This window comes from Lissotriton vulgaris, chromosome 8, assembly GCF_964263255.1.
Source record: "Lissotriton vulgaris chromosome 8, aLisVul1.2, whole genome shotgun sequence".
Taxonomy (NCBI): domain Eukaryota; kingdom Metazoa; phylum Chordata; class Amphibia; order Caudata; family Salamandridae; genus Lissotriton; species Lissotriton vulgaris.
Window position 1 is genome coordinate 195,268,566 of NC_141696.1, and position 19,558 is coordinate 195,288,123.

General features: G+C 43.2%; 1 protein-coding gene across 1 annotated transcript in view; it reads left to right on the top strand.

The window, feature by feature from the left end:
* The window catches only part of CCDC83 (coiled-coil domain containing 83), a 191,079-nt gene extending 172,234 nt beyond the window's left edge, over positions 1-18,845 (top strand). Inside the window, exons 9-11 of the mRNA XM_086933964.1 lie at positions 5,808-5,902; positions 13,612-13,796; positions 18,488-18,845. Coding sequence (XP_086790090.1) covers positions 5,808-5,902; positions 13,612-13,796; positions 18,488-18,664 — 457 coding nt within the window. The 3' untranslated portion in view covers positions 18,665-18,845. The remainder of the gene's footprint in view (positions 1-5,807; positions 5,903-13,611; positions 13,797-18,487) is intronic.
* The last annotated feature ends 713 nt before the right edge of the window (positions 18,846-19,558 follow it).

The following is a 19,558-nucleotide window of genomic DNA, read 5'->3' on the forward strand; positions in this document are numbered from 1 at the left end:
TACGGGTGGAAGTAGCCATGCCTGTATTTGGGGACATCCTTTAAACCATCCTCTTTATCAGTTTAGATTGATGTTTTACAGTATTCATATAACACACAGCTTCCCATCTAACAGTATGGGAGGAGCAAGGTGCTCTGAAAAAACTTCTGTTAGCATTAGAATTTGCAGAGGATTACATGGTCCATCATTTCTTAACACTAAATCCATCAAAGATGGAGATTATACTGACTGACTACAACCCAAATGTGTTGGACACATGTCCATGGCCTCAATCCCGCTGTGAGTTCAGTCTGACTCTACAGATGACCCTGGATTCTAAAGTCATTTCTACCACAATAGACAGCTGCCTATAGTGTTGTGCTTTGCATCTTTTCCTCAAAGAAATATGGCAATCAGTGCTTTTGTCCAGTCCCATATTGGCTTTGGCAACAGAGGCGTAGATACCAGTGTTGCACTGTGGCCCAGGAGATGTGAGGGTGCCCAACTACAGTAGCATTTGACCTCTATGAGGGCACTTACATAATCATGCTGGAGCCCTACACTCGTCATGCTGAGTGCAGTGATTACTGTGACTGTTTTGTATTCAGAAGTCACCCAGCAGCATGAAATAACTTCTTTGACCTCTGCTGGGGTCAGGTAAGCAGGGCTGCATGGCGCCCTCTGCATTTACAAATGTGAGCATGCGCACTGCTTGGCCATTCATTATGTGCACAATGAAGCCTTCACGGTGCCCCCGCAGGTGCTTCAGTAGATTCTGCTGCTTGCAGTCTGACTCCTGTAGCTGAGGGAACCAGACAGATCTACCACCAAGGGGCTCATTATGATGTCGGTGAGACTGACACAGCAGCACGTCAGTGTCGGTCCGACCGACATCCGAAGCAGTGGTCAGACCGTTGCATTACAGTGCGGTCGGTCTGACCGCATGTGTGAGAAACCGACCGCTGCAGTTCTGACGGGCTCAAGAGGCCCGTCAGCCCTGCAGTTAGAATGTAATCCCTATAATGGGGGCGGTGCCTGCTCAGGCATTACCGTGGGGATTATAATGGCCCGTTCCAACAGCCTTTTAGGTGGCAGTCTGACCGCCACTGAAAGGCTGTCGGAAATGGACTTTGGGGACCCCTAGCAGGGCCCCCGTCCCTCTGTGGCCTCCGCTATGAGGCCAGGGGGGGCATAAAAAACACCCATTCCCCCTGTGGCAGGCAACCTGACGTGCCTACCACAGGGTGCAGGGATGTTTAAAAATATGCCTTTTGGCATTGGGGCCTGGGATCCAGCCCTTTTCCGGGCCGCAGCACAGTCCTCAATGCCAAAAGGAATGTTTCTGACCGCCTCTATGGCGGTTGGATCCTAATTAGGCAGTCTGGATTGCTGACTATTTGTCGGCCAGTCCCTTTACCACAACGATGCTGGTCGGACACTCGTTAGATCGGCATCGTAATTAGGGCCCAAGTCCCCAGTGTTGTAATAGCTGTGCAGTTGGCACTAACCCCCTAGGGATTCTGAAAAATACAAGCATCATACAAAGAAAAAGTGCAACAAATGTGCTATGCCCATTTAGCAAGGGAGTGGTATGTGGCTTGTGTTGCCTTTAGGAGCAAAATGTCACAAATATATTACTAAACGGTGGTGTGGTAGCCACTGTCATTAACAGGCAGCATTTTTCATCGAAATTACCATGGGATTTGCACAGAAATACAGTTTTACAGATGAAACTATTTAGTGCACAAACGATAATGTGTGGACATTTGGTTTCAGTGAATATTTCTTTTGTGCATCATGAAAAAAAGTGGCTTGATTTGTTTTGATCCTATTAAAATCTTTGTTTCAATTTCACTTCAGAATCAGAAAAAGAGTGCTTTCATTTGTGCTTTCCTAAATGTTTATTTATTTTGAAATATTTGTACGGTGTATTTATAAGTAGTTAAATGTTGTTGTGTTAGAAGCAAACTACACCATGCACCTTTCACACCAGCAAGGTAGTCACATAGTTCACTTTACAAAATCATCAAACTTTACCATCAGGGAAAGAAAAGTAAAAAGCGTTCTACCTGTTGAAAGAATAATCAGCAATTTATGAGTAGACCAGACTGACATTTAACCTCTGTCCTTGAGGACACAGCAAATGTGACAGGATAAAAACAAAAGTTAACGTCTTCTTTAACCCCTTCGTTGCTGATGACGGCCCCCAGCCGTCATGCATTACGGTGGGCGTGTGCTGATGAAGGCCTTGGGGCCGTCATGAACCCGCCCACTACGGAAAACGCCGCACAGGCGCAGAATCGCGGCCGTGCCCATGGGGTTAATGCTACTTTAATTTAAGAACACCAGCATGATTATTTAGGTAACCTCACAGATGTCAAAGACTGCTGTAGTTGGGCCCCCTCACACCTCTGGGCCCCAGTGCATAGTACCAGCTGCACCACTGCTAGCTGCGCCCCCACTGGTTCTGATTTACAAATGCACTTTATGAGTCCAGGAAGCAGTACTACAGAAGCACACTTTACATAATCTATATGCCTTTGTGAATTGGACAGAAAACGTCCAGTTCCCTATTAGCAAAAGTGCAACAAGGGCACAGTCTTTTATATTTGTACTAAGTGTTCATGAATATTCCCCTTTTATATGCTCCGTGCCAATTCACAAAGGCAGGTAAGATTACTTAAAAGAATCCTAAAGGAGCACTATTTTACATACTTATTTATTTATTTATTTATTTATTTATTTATTTATGGAATTTTTAATGCGCACTACTACCCTGAGGTGTCTAGGCGCAATGAGATACTCCAAGATACAGAGGTCAGGACACGATATTATAAGAAAGAGGCTATAAGCTCTTTTTGCCAGATGGTTAATATTAATAATATTATTGATTGAAGAGCCAGGTCTTCAGAGCCTTGCGGAAGCTAATCAGGGTTGGCGCAGTTTTAATGTCTAAGGGGAGTGAGTTCCACAATATTGGAGTTGCTACCAAAAATCGTCTGTCACCCCATGTTGCCGTTCTTGTGCGGGGTACAGGCAGTTGATAGCTTGCTGCTGATCGTAGGTTCTTTTTAGGAATGTACACCTGAAATGCCTCCTTTAGGAACTTCGGTCCAGTCTGATGGATGGCCTTATAGGCAATGCACAAAGCTTTGAATTTGATCCTGCTCTCCACTCTTAGCCAATGGAGCTGACGTATGGCTGCCGAAGTGGAGTGGCGTCTGGGTATGTTGAGCAGTATCCGTGCTGCCATATTTTGGACAGATTGAAGCTTGTTCAGGATGCATTTATGCGTGTTGAAAAAGAGAGCATTTCCATAATCAAGCTTGGAAAACACTAAGGTAGTAATCAGTGTTTTTCCTGCTGATGCTGGTAAATACGGCAGAAGTTTTTTTATCTTTTTCAGCATGAAGAACGCCGCAGAGACCACCTTGTTAACATGATATCCAAAGGATAACTTGCTATCAAAAATCACTCCTAAATTCCTAACCTTGGCGGCTGGAACCGGAGGAGGGCCCATCTGACTGGGCCACCATGTCGGGGACCACTCTGGAGAGATATTACCAAAGGTCATCACCTCCGTTTTCTCCGCATTAAGCTTCAAACAGTTCCTGTGCATCCATGATTGTATGTCCAGTAACCCCTCCTGAAGCTTAGCTGCTACCACTGGGCCGTTCTTATGCACCGCCAGCACAAGCTGGGTGTCATCTGCGTAGGTGGTTAAACGCATCCCATAAGATTTGATGACCCTCGCCAAGTCCGCGACATAAATGTTGAAAAGCGTCGGACTTAACGAGGATCCTTGAGGGACCCCGCAAGGCAGTTCAGACGTCGGTGAGTAATGATTACCCAGTTTGACTGCCTGCTTACGGTCAGCTAAGAAAGAAACTATGAGTTCTTTTGCCAGATGGTTAATCCCAAGGGCTGCGACACGGTCGACCAAGATGACATGGTCGACCGTGTCAAAGGCCGCCGATAGGTCCAACAAAATAAGCACTGCCGCTCCTCCCGAGTCCATAATATGTCTGATTTCGTCGGAGGCCTTTATCAGCGCTGTCTCGGTTCCGTGTCCTTTCCGGAACCCGAACTGAGTGTCATCCAAGAGTCCATTTTGCTCAATAAACTCTGACAGCTGTTGGTTCATAATGGCCTCTACGATTTTAGCCGGGAAGGGAAGGCAAGCAATAGGCCTATAGTTGGCCGTAACGGTGGGGTCTAGGGAAGGCTTCTTGAGCAGAGGTTTGACAATAGCCTTTTTCCAAATCTCAGGGTAGACACCAGTTTTGAAGATGGAATTACAGATATCGGTGAGCGGCTGGGTGATGGTGTTATGTAGTTGGTTCATTATGAGAGGAGGACATGGATCAAGCGGAGATCCGGATTTGATCTTAGCAACAAGCATGCAGACCTGATCTTCAGTGACTGACCGAAACTGAGCGAAGAGAGGGTGAGTGGGCGCTGGATGGGTGGATAGGTCCATGGATCCTCCCACTGGTTCTTTGGAGAATGTGGAGTAGATATCCATCACCTTAGAGGTGAAGAATGTAGCCAGTGAGCTACAGAATTCCTGCGAATTCTCAGTTGTAGGTCCAGTTGGAGGATTAGAAAGAGAGCTCACCACTTGAAAAAGCATTCTGGCTGAATTCTGTGCTTGCTCAATTTGGCCAGTGAAGAAAATATTCTTTCGCGTAATGAGAGCTTTCTTATATATTGCCAGTGCAGTTTTATAGACTTGCTTAGCGGGGGGGCTATAATGCTTTCTCCAGCGCCTTTCTAAGTTTCTGCAATACTGACGTTGGAGTCGCAGCTCCTCTGTATACCACTGGGCAGATGGAGTGGCTCTATTTGGACGATAAAATTTTTCAGGTGCAACTTGATTAGCTGCCTTCAGGATCCAATCTTGAAAATTAGTGGACATGGTTTCAGGATCACATGATCTTTCTGGGGCTGATGTCATAAGGAGATTAGTGAGGTGTGGAATGTCTGCATTTTTCCACCTCCGCGTCCCCACTGACGACCGGATTTTGGTCTGAGAGGGTTTGGAGGGTGACAGTCTAATCCTAAAAATAATAGCTTGGTGGTCAGACCATACCAGAGGTAGCACCGCTGACAGATCAATGCCCGGGTTATTTGTGAACAGGCCATCCAGTGTGTGCCCGGCCTCATGCGTGGGGCCCCTCACCAATTGCTGCAGCCCTATTGCCTGCATATCAGTGATGAGTTGAGCTGTGTCTTTATTGTCAAGGTTTTCAAGCGGGAAGTTAAAATCCCCTAGAATCGTATAGTCCGAGGATCCTATTACTAGTTCAGTTATTTCTGTAAGTTCAGCTAAGAATTTGGTGCGGGAACCCGGTGGCCTGTACAGAAGTATTCCTTTGAAAGCTTGCCTCTGCGTAAGATTGATAACAAACGCAAAAGCTTCGCAGGTAGTGCTTTGAATAGGCTCGAATTTTGCACGATAAGTGTCCTTATGAATTACGGCTAAACCTCCGCCTCGCCCAGAAATTCTGTCTTGTCTGGCCACACAGTAGCCTTCAGGGGTGGCCAGAACAAAGTCAGGGCCCGAAGCCTCATCTCCCCAGGATTCCGTAACAAAGAGAATATCTAGATTCTGGTTGAGAATACACTCCCTAATATCCAAGCTATGTTGGGGGAGGGAACGTACGTTAATCAGTGCTGCTCTATAATACTGATCAGCTGTGAGCAGGGCACTGGTAATTTCTGGTGAGTAAAATCCTCTGTGAATAGGCCTCCAACTATAATCTGATTTTCCGATCCCATACAAAGGGTGTCTAACATGCGTTTTTATTGCATGTTTTCTTTTACAGAAGTTGCTTTCTTACCCAGGTAGCTGGCCTAGACCTTCCAGAGGATGGTTTACTGGGACAAGACTTTGAAACTCTGAAATGGATGGAAGGATCTGGTAATGCATTTTTATAGCATAAGGAACATGAACACCCCTTATGTATCACACATACGTACATTTTGCAAGATTGCTAATAACTGTTTTCCTCTTTCTCTGTTTAATTTTTCCAATATTAATTTTCATAGAGCACTCCATACCAACGTTTTTGTCACTTCTCAATGCTGTTAAATGACATGTGTGACTATTATGCAATATTGTGGTGCTTCATTTACCAGCTTCTAAAGGATGAAAGGCTGAGTTTGCCTCATATTCAAGATCTGCATGCCCCAGCAGGTGACAGTAGTTGTAAATGTTTAATTTCTCAAGTCACATTAGAGCACTAAATGGTACACTGGCCCAAGTCTGCGAAATATTAGTGTCAGAATATGGAGAGAGTTTTGCAGGAAACACATGTAGCAGGATATATTTGTGATGTACTTGAATAAACACAAGAGCAGAGTGAGCTGACCCTGGTAGCGGCTGGCAGGGATCGGGGTGGTGAAGCGGGGGGAGGGGGATTAAAAAAGAAAACGTACCGCCTCGCATCTCTCCGCGTCGTCTCTCCGCTTGAGCCGGAAGAGGTAGCAGCCAGGCTCCCCTGACAAATCACAACCCTGCAATACAGCATTGCGATTGGTCTGAGCACCATGGTTCAGCACTCAGATGGGGAATTGGGCCCTGGGCATGTTTCCCATGTAGGAGAACATGCAAGTGCGTATGAGTGTTCGCCCGGCCCGAGAGGACTGGTGAAACATTCCTATGCACTTTACAGAGTGCCACCACTCCTTCACCTGCTCCGAAAGAAAAGCAGCCCTACCCCACAAAGACACAGGAACAAATAAAATGGTAACGTCCAGTCATTATCATTTGATTTGTCCTTCATTTCCACTGCTAAAAGCAGAGGGGCGATGGTTCTCCGCCTCAGCAGAGGAGCCACCACTGTTGACCCCCAGCTCAGAACCCTGCAGCGTTATGGAAATCCAAGAACTTTTCATAGATCATTTAAAATGCATAAAATTGAAAACTGATTCAGCCTAAGGCTTTTTTTCATTTGAAAAATGATCGAATTAAATAAAAAATAAAAAATGTCACTAAACTGATTTTCCAAACACCCCTCCTTAATTCAACCCTTCAGTTACTCCACCATTAAAAAACACAGCCGTGATCTCCATTTAATTGGTTGAATTCTGTAACTTGACTTAAGCATCTTTTTAAGCTTGTTATCTCATAAAGGTCCTCTCCTCGATGCTTCACCTGCAGTTATCATGACTTTGTTGTGTAAGACCTTGCTGCATGAACCTCTGTGCAACTTCCATTCTGTCTCTGTCAGCAGTCATACTTACCTTGCAGACAAGCTCACTATTGCGGTCCCCGGCACACTGGCAGCGAGGTCACCATCAGACTAGTAAGTGTAAACCCTCACCCCCCTAAACAACAAGCTTTTTCCATCTATGGATACAGAATTTGGAACAACATCACCATATCTATAAGGACCGCCTCAGAGCAGCTCCAATTTAGGAAAGAGTTGCATGCTCACCTCTTTAAAGAACACTACATCACAACGCATTAACTATCCACACCTCGTCTTCCTCTCCTATCACGGTCTGACTTTAGGTTTGCCTTTAAACATGTACAGGGCTCCACTGCCTTTTGGCTAAATCTGCGCTATTGAGATAACATATACATACATACTTAAAACTTTGCCCTCTGCTAGCTATGGATCACCCTCTTGACTAATTTAAGGAGTTAAACCTACTTGTCAAACATCACTCAGGCTGCACACACATGTACAGCAGGATCAACATTCCTAGATGTGAATAAGGCCCTACTAGAAAAAAATTCTCTTTGAGCAAGTTGAGCTTATTGTTTTGGATTTAACTGTCGCAGGAGGATTGAGATACGCAGATCAGCTGAAAATTATATGGTGAATCGGGATATCTGTGCATGGCTAAAATCCTTTCTGTCCGTTGGCTGCTCAACGTGGACAATGAGCACCTTTCAAACTCAACAATAGAGTTCCTCGCTTTCTGTTTTGCTTTTCGATACCACATGTGTCCCTAACTTGATGCCTAGGAATGTACAACGCATACTTTTACAACGCATACCGTTACAACGCAACATCCATTACAACACATTCCATTACAACGCATGCCATTACAACGAATTTGTAAAAACTACCTTTACAACGCATTCCATTACAACGCATACTACCTTTACAACGCATACCATTACAACGCATACTACCTTTACAACGCATACCATTACAACGCATACCATTACATTGCATGTATGGTAAGTATTGGAAAGTGTAGGCGTAAAAATTACGATTCTAACTCCAGGGGGTGCAACAGTAGGGTAAGTGTTGGATAGTGTAAGGGTACTATGCGTTGTGATGGTATGCGTTGTAAGGGTATGCGTTGTAATGGTATGCATTGTAATTACTTGCGTTGTAGTGGTATGCGTTGTAGTGTCATGCGTTGTAATGGTTGCGTTGTAATGGCATGCGATGTAATAGATGTTGCGGTGTAAAAATTTCGTTGTAATGGTAGTGCGTTGTAAAAGTTGCGTTGTAAAGGTTGTTTCCCGATGCCTAGAATTTAAAAACTATGCTCACAGCATTCATCGAAGACCAAGGAAACTAACTGAACCCCAGTGACTCCTTGAGATGTTCCCTTAAATTCTCGATTTAATAAATCACATCAAACAAACTCTCTGCGATAACACATTGATGTTATTTGTCTTTGGCTTGCATCACCTTCAACTATTCACCTACCATTCCAGATGCGTGCTGACAATCACCCTCTTTTGTTACACTTTGGTGAGTTGCTGTTCTGTAAGGAGGCACACGTCCTGTACTGCAGAATGTCTCGCTACACAGTTGTGGCCCAGAATTTAGCACCAAGTGTTGAAAGGAGTGGTGGACTGGAAGCTGACTGAAGTTGGCAAGAGGAGGCAGAAGGAAAGCTTGTGTAATTCTGGTGAAACACCTGCATGTCTATGTAGTTTGAGTTACACCTAATTAAGAAGTTGCTGTTTTGTACCTGCATGAGTTCTAGCTTCTTCACATAGGATATTACCTTCCAGGCAAACAAGAGTCAAATGGTAAATCTGAAGGAGCTAAGGGCCATATGTATCAAGCACAAATGTGTTCGCAGAATTTTGGCGTTTGCGAACGCATTTGTGCTAAATGGTATGTATGTAGCAAAGGTGCGTGCAAAATAAGGAATCGCAAAATTTGCGATTCCTTATTTTGCGATTGCATTTAAGGAATCGCACATTTTGCGATTCCTTAAATGCAATGTAAGAAGCACCAAAAAAAGTGCTATTTTGCCTTAAGGAATTGCAAATTACCACCAACTTCAAAATGCACTTTTTTGCATTTTTCAAAGTGCTATGTGAAGCACATACATGCCCTTAGGGCATGTATGTGCGCCACATGTTCACCCATGCTTATACAGGGGTGCATCAGGGTGTCCTTTTGACACGAAAATACAAATGTGCAGAGGGTCAAAGGGGAATAATTTAACGACCTGTCGACTCATGCCCCTAGGAACAAGAAGAAACACACAAAGAGAAGACCAGGTCTAAGGTGGTGTGGTGTCCAGAGTGGTGAACGTGGATCACACGGGAAAGTGTGTGAGAAAGGATTGAGTATTGACTTGGCCAGAAGAACCATCAGACCACCCATGTGGCGGTATATCATCATATGGGATTTTTTAGTGGTCGCTCCATGTAACGTCTATAACATCAAATGACGGTACAGGAAAATGCAGCGCCACATTCCAGCCCAGTCATACTGAAAATAATCTGGACAAAGTGCAGTGCTCTAGAAGAAGTGCTCGCTAAAATTGACTCCCTAAACTGAGGACAATGTATAGGTGTCAAGATTAAAAAGTGCGCCTAGTAGTGAGTGAGTGAGACTACATAATTGCGCTGTGTGAAGTGGTCGACTAGTTTCAGCTAACAAGAGTATTTACTCTAGCTTTCATCAGGACCTATAAGAAAAAATAAATGTATGCTACTGCAAATCAAAGAAAAGGGGTGTACATCAATGGTTGGGCATGAAATACATCCTTAACATATAGTGTACTTGCGAAACTCATGTATCACCCCAGCAAATGGAACCTCATGTTCCAAAAAAGACAGGAAAAGGATCTTCTCCCTGTCAGAAAAACAGAAAATACAATGTATTCATATTCACACAGAAAACCACACAACCCAACAGACACCATCTGAACAGAGGACACCTTGCAAGAACAATCTGCGTTCTGCACAATAATTAAGCATATTAGCCACATCACAAAGAGGCATTTCCTCCTAGTGATACTCACCCAGCTTTGTGTGGGGGACAGCCCCACCTTGCCCGGCAACCGCTCGGGAAATAGAGGCCCCGCTCTGATGTGTAAAGAACAAAAGAGGGCACAGTAAGTGCACAATCCCACTGTGTCCAGCCTAATCGCTATATACACATATACCCCAATGGAAGTGTGATAGTTACCCCTCTAACCTGCCACAAATGCCCTTATCGGTCTATCAATATGCACCATGGGTAGATACCCCAAATAGAAAAACTGAGATAGTAAAGCTATTACTACAATGCTAACCCAGGGACTGTTATAATTTAAAACACTGGGTTTCTATGATATACGCAGCAAAGAACTGCCATCATCCATAAATAAGCCCACGTCTGAAAAACTTCCTCGATAAGCACTTTAAATATCATGGAAAGTAATTGCAACACGTGAGCAATCGACCCCCAAAAATTTTTTGGGGTCAGAAAACGTTGATGAGGGTAATCTCAAAACCTCTCGCTACTCGCACTGATCATGTAACTTGAAAATACCTAGCACCAAGCCCTAATAGCTCGCTCCACTCACCTCTCCGTCGGTGCCTCACGCTCAGAAGCGAGCGGAAGGGAAGGCACCGACTGGGTCAACTGATCCATATAAGTAGCAGGGCTACATCTGCTCATCAACCAATGGGAGCGTAAGACATTGCCATATGAAAACGAGTCGGCAAATAGCTCCGTGTGGCTCAAGACAAGGGTTGCTCACCTGTTTAGGTGGGAGGCTAATCTCTAGGGACGCTTGCAGGATTAATCAGTCGATACCGGCACTAGTTAAACCGCGCATGCGCAGTAGTGCTCAATCCTACCATTGAAGGAACACTGTATTGTCGCGCATGCGCACAACTGTGTAGAGACGCCGAGAGGCTTCTTGCTAACTAGTGCAAAAACACCCAAGTGTCTAAATAGCGCTACATCATTCAGCGTGCCTGTGTTATACTTCGGCTTAGATAACTTAAACACTCAGGTAAGAAAAAGTTGTAAGAGAAACTCATAATCTCTCTTGTACTACAAACGTAGTGTGATCAAACTCCAATGGATCGTCACAGTTTGCAGAGAAAAGGAGATCAGACAGTGTCCAGTTTTACACATTCAAACAGAGGAACAGTGCTATGAGCGATGGAATTACAAGTAGAAAGAATGAAAATTGGGATGTTATGGAAATTGGTATGATATAAGCAATTGATTATCTAGAATAAATTTCAAGTCCATCTAAGAAGTACTTTGATAGGTGCAGTTTGCTGGTAATTAGGTTGGTTACAGAACTGGACATGCTCAGAACCAGCTATACAGAAATGGGCAAGAGTGTAGGCAGCAAAAGAAGGGAATCACACACAATAGCATTGGGTGAGCTTGACTGATGTAAACAAACGGTGAGTTTACATCTGGAAATAACGACCCGCAACAAAAAGTTGCTCTAAATACGAAAATACAAATGTGCAGAGGGTCAAAGGGGAATAATTTAACGACCTGTCGACTCATGCCCCTAGGAACAAGAAGAAACACACAAAGAGAAGACCAGGTCTAAGGTGGTGTGGTGTCCAGAGTGGTGAACGTGGATCACACGGGAAAGTGTGTGAGAAAGGATTGAGTATTGACTTGGCCAGAAGAACCATCATCATGTCCTTTTGACACCCCTGCACCCTTGAAATTATTCTCAATTTGTGATTCTCAAATTGCAATTCGCAAATTGAGAATAACTTCCCATTCATTCCTATGGGCCTCCTGGCCCATAGAAATGAATGGGAAAGTATTCCTTAATTGCGATTCACAATTTGCTAATCGCAATTAAGGAATATTAAGAAATCGCTAAAAAATTGCAATTTTTTACATAAATCCCTATTTGCAATTCTCAAATAGCGATTTCTAAGAATCGCAAATCAGGATGTTGATACATATGGCCACATTGTGCATATGACAACAATTCCCTTAGCATTGTACAAATCTAGCCAGCATGGTAGGAAAACAAGAAGGAAGCAAGAACGTTAGAAATCCCACATCGAAGTATACACAAAATTAAAAGGTTATGTAGCCATGCGTCAGAATTATTGGTGGTCTGGAAAAATTCAAGTAGAAGTTTATGTTTACATTTGTCCGAAACCTGTCACAGCACATCACCCAAAGAACACCATCCATACTGTGAAGCATGCTGATGGGAATGTCTCTCATTAACAACAGCTTTTCAGAACAGAAGGGAAAATAAATGTAGAATGTTCAAATAGGTCTTTGAGGAAAACCTGCTGTCCTCTTTAAGGAAGCTAAATAAACTGAATCACAAGCTACAGCTATTCAGTGCCTATGTATCAAAGCCAAAAACCAATGAATCCACCCATGATAACTGACAGAATATGAACAGTTTTGTAAAGAAGATTTTAAAATCTGCATATACAATCAGAGAGATGCAGACCTATCCAGTTGTATTTCAGTTGTTTATTTTAATTCAGACTTTTTACAATACAACTATATGGTGTAGAGAAGTGGAAACATTCTCTTTTGAAATGTGAAAAAGGTTCAGGGAAGGTATAGTACTGTAGAATCTATACAGTAGATCTTTATCTTTGCTATTGATACTCGTCTACCTTCCAAATCTCCTCTTCCTGCTTTGAACATTTGGAGCAGATTCCACGTACACAAGGAGGATCTCGAAACTGAGGTTCTTATCATGCATCAGTCTGATCCTTCAACTGTGTCCATACGGTACTTCTAAGTTTATGTCTGAAACAGGAAGCAGTGTCTTAAATCATTTTCCATACCCTACAGACTTTGGTATAAGCCTGAAGTTGGCTTTGCCCGGTAGATAGCCAGGGCTGCCAATTATTTGTTGATGAATCGTGGGACATCCCGTAGAGGTACAAATAGCTTGACTTGGTGTAATGAGGATTACCGGAAAGTAGTCAGAGCATTTCCAGATCCAACAGAAACAGGAAATCCCCATCTAGTCCGCCTTGCTTTTTGAACATACTTGGACTGTGAGTTCACAAGTCTGTCAGCATCCTGGCTTTTTCCACCCAATGCTCCTCCCACCCCGTGAAATCTCTCCCATTACTCTCCACTCACACCCCTTGTTGCTGAATGCAGTGAACAGTGTCTATATATGTTCACTAAATAAAAAGAAGGAGCAATTCCTGATGAATAGAAAAAGGTAGACAATTTAATCGAAAAGGTTCCAGCTTTGAAAAGATACTCAGCCGATAAAAAATACGACCGTAGCCACAACATGAAGCCGCCTTTAAATGAAAAACGATTGAGCCTAGTATTGCTGAACTCTCTTCTTGGTGTATCTCCTACAAATCTGTATTTTTCCATTATATTGATTCCACAGTTTTGCAACTGTTGACGTGTTCTCAAATGGAAACTAACCTTTCTACCCATGTCCTTGCAGAAGCCAAGGAGCCAAGACCAAAGAGCGCAACACTGCTTGCGGTGGAGAAGGCAATAAGTGCAGCGGAGGAAAAACTTAAAGGTAGTCAGACTGAAGAAGACATGTATGCATGGGATCCTCCTTCCGATGACTGTCCGACACAGGAGCTCACAGATATTTTGTATGGAGAGGAGAGAGATTTTCAGGTAAACAGAAACATACTTACTGGTTTAAAAGATCCCTTGTTGTAAACCACCCACTCTATTTCCTGCATTCCGTATGATGTCCAAGGGAGAAGGAACATCCAACCGTTGTAATGCATATTAAAATAACAGGCAGCATCCGAGTTTCGTATTCCTTCTAACATTTTTTTAATCCATATTAGCGAAAACCAAACGTTAATGTTTTCTCGGCTGAGCTTTTTTACTGCGCATAGAATCTTAGCATCCTGCAGCCTGCCATAATCATGTGTATCGCTGTATTTGCAAACAGGATACATTCTATTTTTACTGCTAAATAGCTCCCAAAAATACAGGTAACATTATTTTGGAGGAGTGAAGGCTGATGTGCATGTCTCCAGTCACCTCATTCCTTAACAATGTTAAAAAAAAGTAATGGATGCATCCAGAGTCTACCACTACACACCCTTTAAGCCATTCTTCCTTAATTTACTGTCAGAATCCAAACTTAAAGCCTCTCTAAGAGCCCAAGCTTGAACCGCACTTTCACTATGATACTTGAAAGCATATATATATAAGTTCCAAAAATACTGCTCTTCCCCAATGGAAACCACTGGATACAGTATAACACGAACGCTAATTCGCTTCAAAAAGCAGTCTTTTATTTTGCAAAATCCATAGGTAGGTTTTGCCCATGGATTTTGCAATTTTGCAAATTAAAAGACTTCTTTTTAAAGCGAAGTAGCGTTCGTGTTATACTGTATCCAGTATCCAGTGGATTCCATTGGGGAAGAGCAGTATTTTTGAGACTTATATTTGAGGTTCGCCACCTCAACACGAACCGCTGTCGGAAGCGGAAGGGTCATGGCGCTGTTCGACGTTTGCCGAACACAATGAAATTTTTATATATATATATATATATATATATATATATATATTGGAAAACTCCACTGCCAGCCGGCTCTTGCATTTGAACAAAGTTGGAGCACAACCACGATGGAGTGCACAGAATCTCCTTTATTTGGGTTGAACTCTGTCGGCCATTACGCGTTTCAGCACCAAAGTGACTTGATCACATATATATATATATATATATATATATACACATTGCGTACATGTAATACTACGTCATAATAAATAATGCCCTAGCCCTTTAACAATGTGATTAAATGATGGCGACCGGTCACTGAAAAATTTTATGATGCAAAATTATACTTCGTATGACAAACTCACTGAACAAAACTATCCTAAATATTCATTTATTTAAAAAGGTATTCTTTCTTGGAAACTCTCCATGTGTTGTGCTAGGTTGTTTAACTTAGAAGTAAGTTTATTCATGGTCTCATCTGCACTTGGTGGCAACCAAGCCATCAAAGTAATTCATGTTTCGAGATTGCTTTTCCTGAAACCACCACCAGGTGACACTTGGGAAACATAGGCTGATGCGCTCCAAGGAGCAGGCTGTCAAGATGGACCTGAGATGTGCTCAGTCTCTTATCCAAGCACAAAACTAGTGAGGGGGCACAGTTAGAATACATTGAAGAGCTAGGTATTCCCGAGGGTACGCTGTAAACAGACTACTCCATATAATCTGGGATACGTGAAATTTATGTAAGCTTACTCTCAAGGAACACGCTTGGTGTGAAATGAAATAATGTAAACACTGATTGCCTGAATCACATTATGTTTTATGTCATTTAAGGCTTTCCCTAGAGGCAAAGTAGTGGAACGAGGGCAGTGAAATACATTGATTTTTAAACAAAAGAAAAAGAAGCATTTTTTCTGATGAGCATTTTATCGTTTACTCTTAGTTTCAAATATCTAACATTTCATCACATATGCACCTAAGTTGGCAAATTATTGAGAAACCATTCCTGTACACAATTTTATATACAACACGTGTTCTCTGTTTTGCAAAACTAAAGCTATTGCATTATTATTTCATTAGAAGTGCACATTTGCGCAGAGCGGTAGCCTGGACATGAATTCTTGCTGACCATAAAATGGACTGAAACTGTTTCAGCTACAGACTTGTCAATCAAACCAAATCCCCCAAAATGCTCTTAAGTATATGGGGCTGCTGGGTGCAAAACCTAGAAAAGGTGACCCAACTCCACCATGCACATCACACGAGATATCATTCCAGCAGGATGCATTTATTTACTGCATCTCTCGACTGAAGCCCAAGCCATAACCTTGTAGCTAGGCATCTAAATGTTCATAGCAAGGTGTGTCTACAACAGTCACCTGTTAACCAGTTCATGGCTGCCAATGTTAACTGCTGTCCTACGTTTTTTCGCCTGCAGACCGCCCCCTGAGGAGTGCGGCTCATGCTGCTCTTTCACACCACCGTATTTGCCCTCCCTGCTCTGCCATTTACCCGAGCACTCTTACTTGCAGCCCTCTCATGCCCATGTATACCAGAAGAATGCACGCGCCCATGGGTCTTGGCAGGTATATGCAAATATGTGAAGACCCTGCTTGCTCAGTTTTACGCAGAAACGTCAGGTGGGAACAAAGTTATATTGAATTATACCAGGCTGTATATTGGGAGAACATGGGCACAGAATATAAATCGGAGCATCTACCAAACTGTATGAGAGACATAGTTGTACAAAAACAGAAAATAACAGTAATCACACAATTCAGGTTTAAGCGCGGTTAAAACTAACAAAGGCCACCTGAGTTTACAGAGTTCCACCAGATTATTTGCTACTGCAAAACTCTGAAAAGCTGCATGAAAAAAGCTGAATGCAAAAACCAAAATGCGCATCACTGAAACAAACCACAGCCAGGAGTCGGAATGTATCAACTTTTCGGCAGGAGAAGGCGTTTGCATCCGAATGAAAAGCAACTTTCTACACTGCCGGTTTCATGCGAGTGGGAGAGGTGGGGGTAGTGAGGCCCAGAGCACACACAGCATTTCCCTTGCGGGAGCGAGCAAGGGCACCATCTGTTTGAATGTTAATTAAAATTAAAAACAGATGTTTTCAAAGCTCGCTTCCGCAAGGGAATCGCCAAACGTGCACACGTTGCCATTGAAAGCAATGCAATACGTGCACGTTTTTGGCCTAAAAAGCTAATTGATTCCAAGAGGTCTCCTCCTATGTAGCGCATGCACGCTGTGTAGGCGAAACCTAAAAAGCGGCTGGCTTAATTTAAAAAACCAAAATCTTGTGCCAATGTGATTTCTTAGGGTTCTCGTCTCACTACTCAGACTAGAACGGGTTGAGAGCACCTAGATGAAAGAGAGCCTTTGTATATCGGTATGCCCGAGTAAACAAAGAAGGTATTCACAAAAACAGGGCTCAGCATTATGTCTGATGATCAATTAAGCGCTAATTCCAGCAACGGGTGGGCTAGGGACACTGGTTTCTTCTGACAGCTGGAGACCGTGACTGATTGGAAGGAGGCGGGGAGGGGGATCAGAGAGAGTGGGGTGGAGGAGCGGGGAAGAGCATGACGAGGAAAGCAAAACCAGCGATGCGCTCGTGAAAGGGCGGAGCGCTGGTTGAAAAAGCTCATATCTGTGGAGAGGGAGGGTTGTGCAGCAAGGAGCAGGCACAGTGCCCCCTGCTCTGAGGCAGGCTGCACCACAACCCTCCCTCTCTTCCACCTGGCTCCACTGCTCTGCTGTGCGGCAGACCAGGCTGGAGCCTTCTGACTGATTGGGAGGGGGGAGGGAGAGCAACATTCAAAACAGTGATAGCAAAACCAGCTCAGAGCTGGTGAAACCGGTGCAGCCCTGATAAAGTGTCGACAATTATTGACAAACAACCCAGCAGGAGGCACTGCAGGGTGAGCAGCAGTAACACAACTGTGGTGTTAAGAGGGATGGGAGTAAGATTGCTATATTTAAATGTAAGATGCTAGGGCACAGAAGCTGAACACAGACAAACAGTAACAGAGCAGGAAACCAATAAAACATAGTCCCCCAGATAACAGATAAAGAACCATAGAGGAATGAGACAGTACTAAGCCCCTGCTCTGTGGGAGGAATAGAAGAGAGAAAAGAGCCAGGATATTTAAAGGACACTGACATAGACAAATGGAAAGTAATGGCAAGAAAGGCGATGGACTTGATGCCCACAGACTAAGTATTGCAGGTCTTGAACAGACAGCGCATGCGTTGTCTAACTCGACCTAAAAATTAGAGGAGAGATTTAAGAAAGGGATTAGATGGAGGAAACTCATGTGTAAGAGATCTACTTTTGTCAATCCCTTATAGAGGTTCAGTTTTAGGTTTAAGCTGCAATGGTTCATTTATTTCTCTCCATTGAAGAACCTTAAGAACATACTTTCCACAAATGTTTTCAACTAAGTTTACCTGTGCATTTAGGATGAGAAAACCCTCTGGGGATGCCTGTAAATAACCACAAGGTTATGAATTCACAGGTTTTCCCAGCATTCTCAATGAAAACCATAACCACCAACTAGGTTTTGGAAACACCATTTTCCTACCACTTGAACATACTGACAGCAGAAAGTAAGCTACCACTGCAGATTTTCTACTGTTATAAGTGACTGTAAATTTGGAAAATCCTAAGTGTAAATAAATATTTGGGAAATCTGATCGTAAATGAATTTTTTCAGCTCACAGTTAGCAAGTTCAACAAATAGTTTTGTGACTTTTGTCTCGAAATATGGAAGATCCTTTCTGCTTTCTTTTAAACAATTGTTTACCATTACAATTATGTTTTTCTGACATCCGACTTTAGGCATACCTACAGCTCGGCCCCCTTGAACTGAAATTGCTAAGTGTTGTTGGACTACCAATGCCCGTACATCAGGAGGCTGTAAGAAAGTCGGCCAAGGGAAGCCTTCAAGATGACTACGATGAAACACATGAAAAATGGCCTATCACTTATGAGAGGATAATAGCTGCAGTTTCATGAAAAATATATTTTTATAGAACTTTGTTTTATGCACATTTTTAATTACATAAAATTTATATTTTATTCCTTGGTGGTTCATTCAGCTTTTAGACAATAATGTATAAAGAACGCTCTAACATTGTATAAGTGAACATGCATTGCATCAATATTGTACTTTCAGTATTAAAGTATAAGCATGTTTCTTGAGTGAATCTATGTTATTATTGCTTGATATTTGTGCGTTTTGGAAAAGATGTCATTCTACAGCAGATGCAAACGTCACTAATATTTACCAACAGGCAATAGGCTGTAATATGATGTAATATGATGTTTATTGCAAATCAGACAACTGTGCAATACCAAAACCGCTGCAGTTTTGATTGGCTCAGAGTTCATCAATATCTACCAGTGAGACTCAATCAGTTAGGTCCCATTGTTTTTTTAAAAACATTTGTATTGGTGTTTAGAATATCGTGACAATTGAATATAGTACAGTAGGATTTTGACGGTATATTCATATAGGTCCAACAACCAACCAACGCACACCAAGACCGAACAACCACCCCCCACCACCACCCTCCACGCCTGGACCCCGATCAGCACCGATGACACCATCCGCACGATGAACTCCATCCACTCCGGATCACCGACCGACCCCTGCCCTCACCACGTCTTCAACAAGGCCGACGCTGTCATCGCACCCCACCTGCGAGACATCATCAACACATCCTTCGACACCGCCACCTTCCCTGAGAGCTGGAAGCACGCCGAACTCAGCGCTCTACTCAAGAAACCCACAGCGGACCCTACCGAACTCAAGAATTACCGCCCCATCTCGCTCCTCCCGTTTCCAGCCAAAGTCATCGAGAAGACCGTCAACAAGCAGATGGCCGCCTTCCTCGAGACGAATGGATC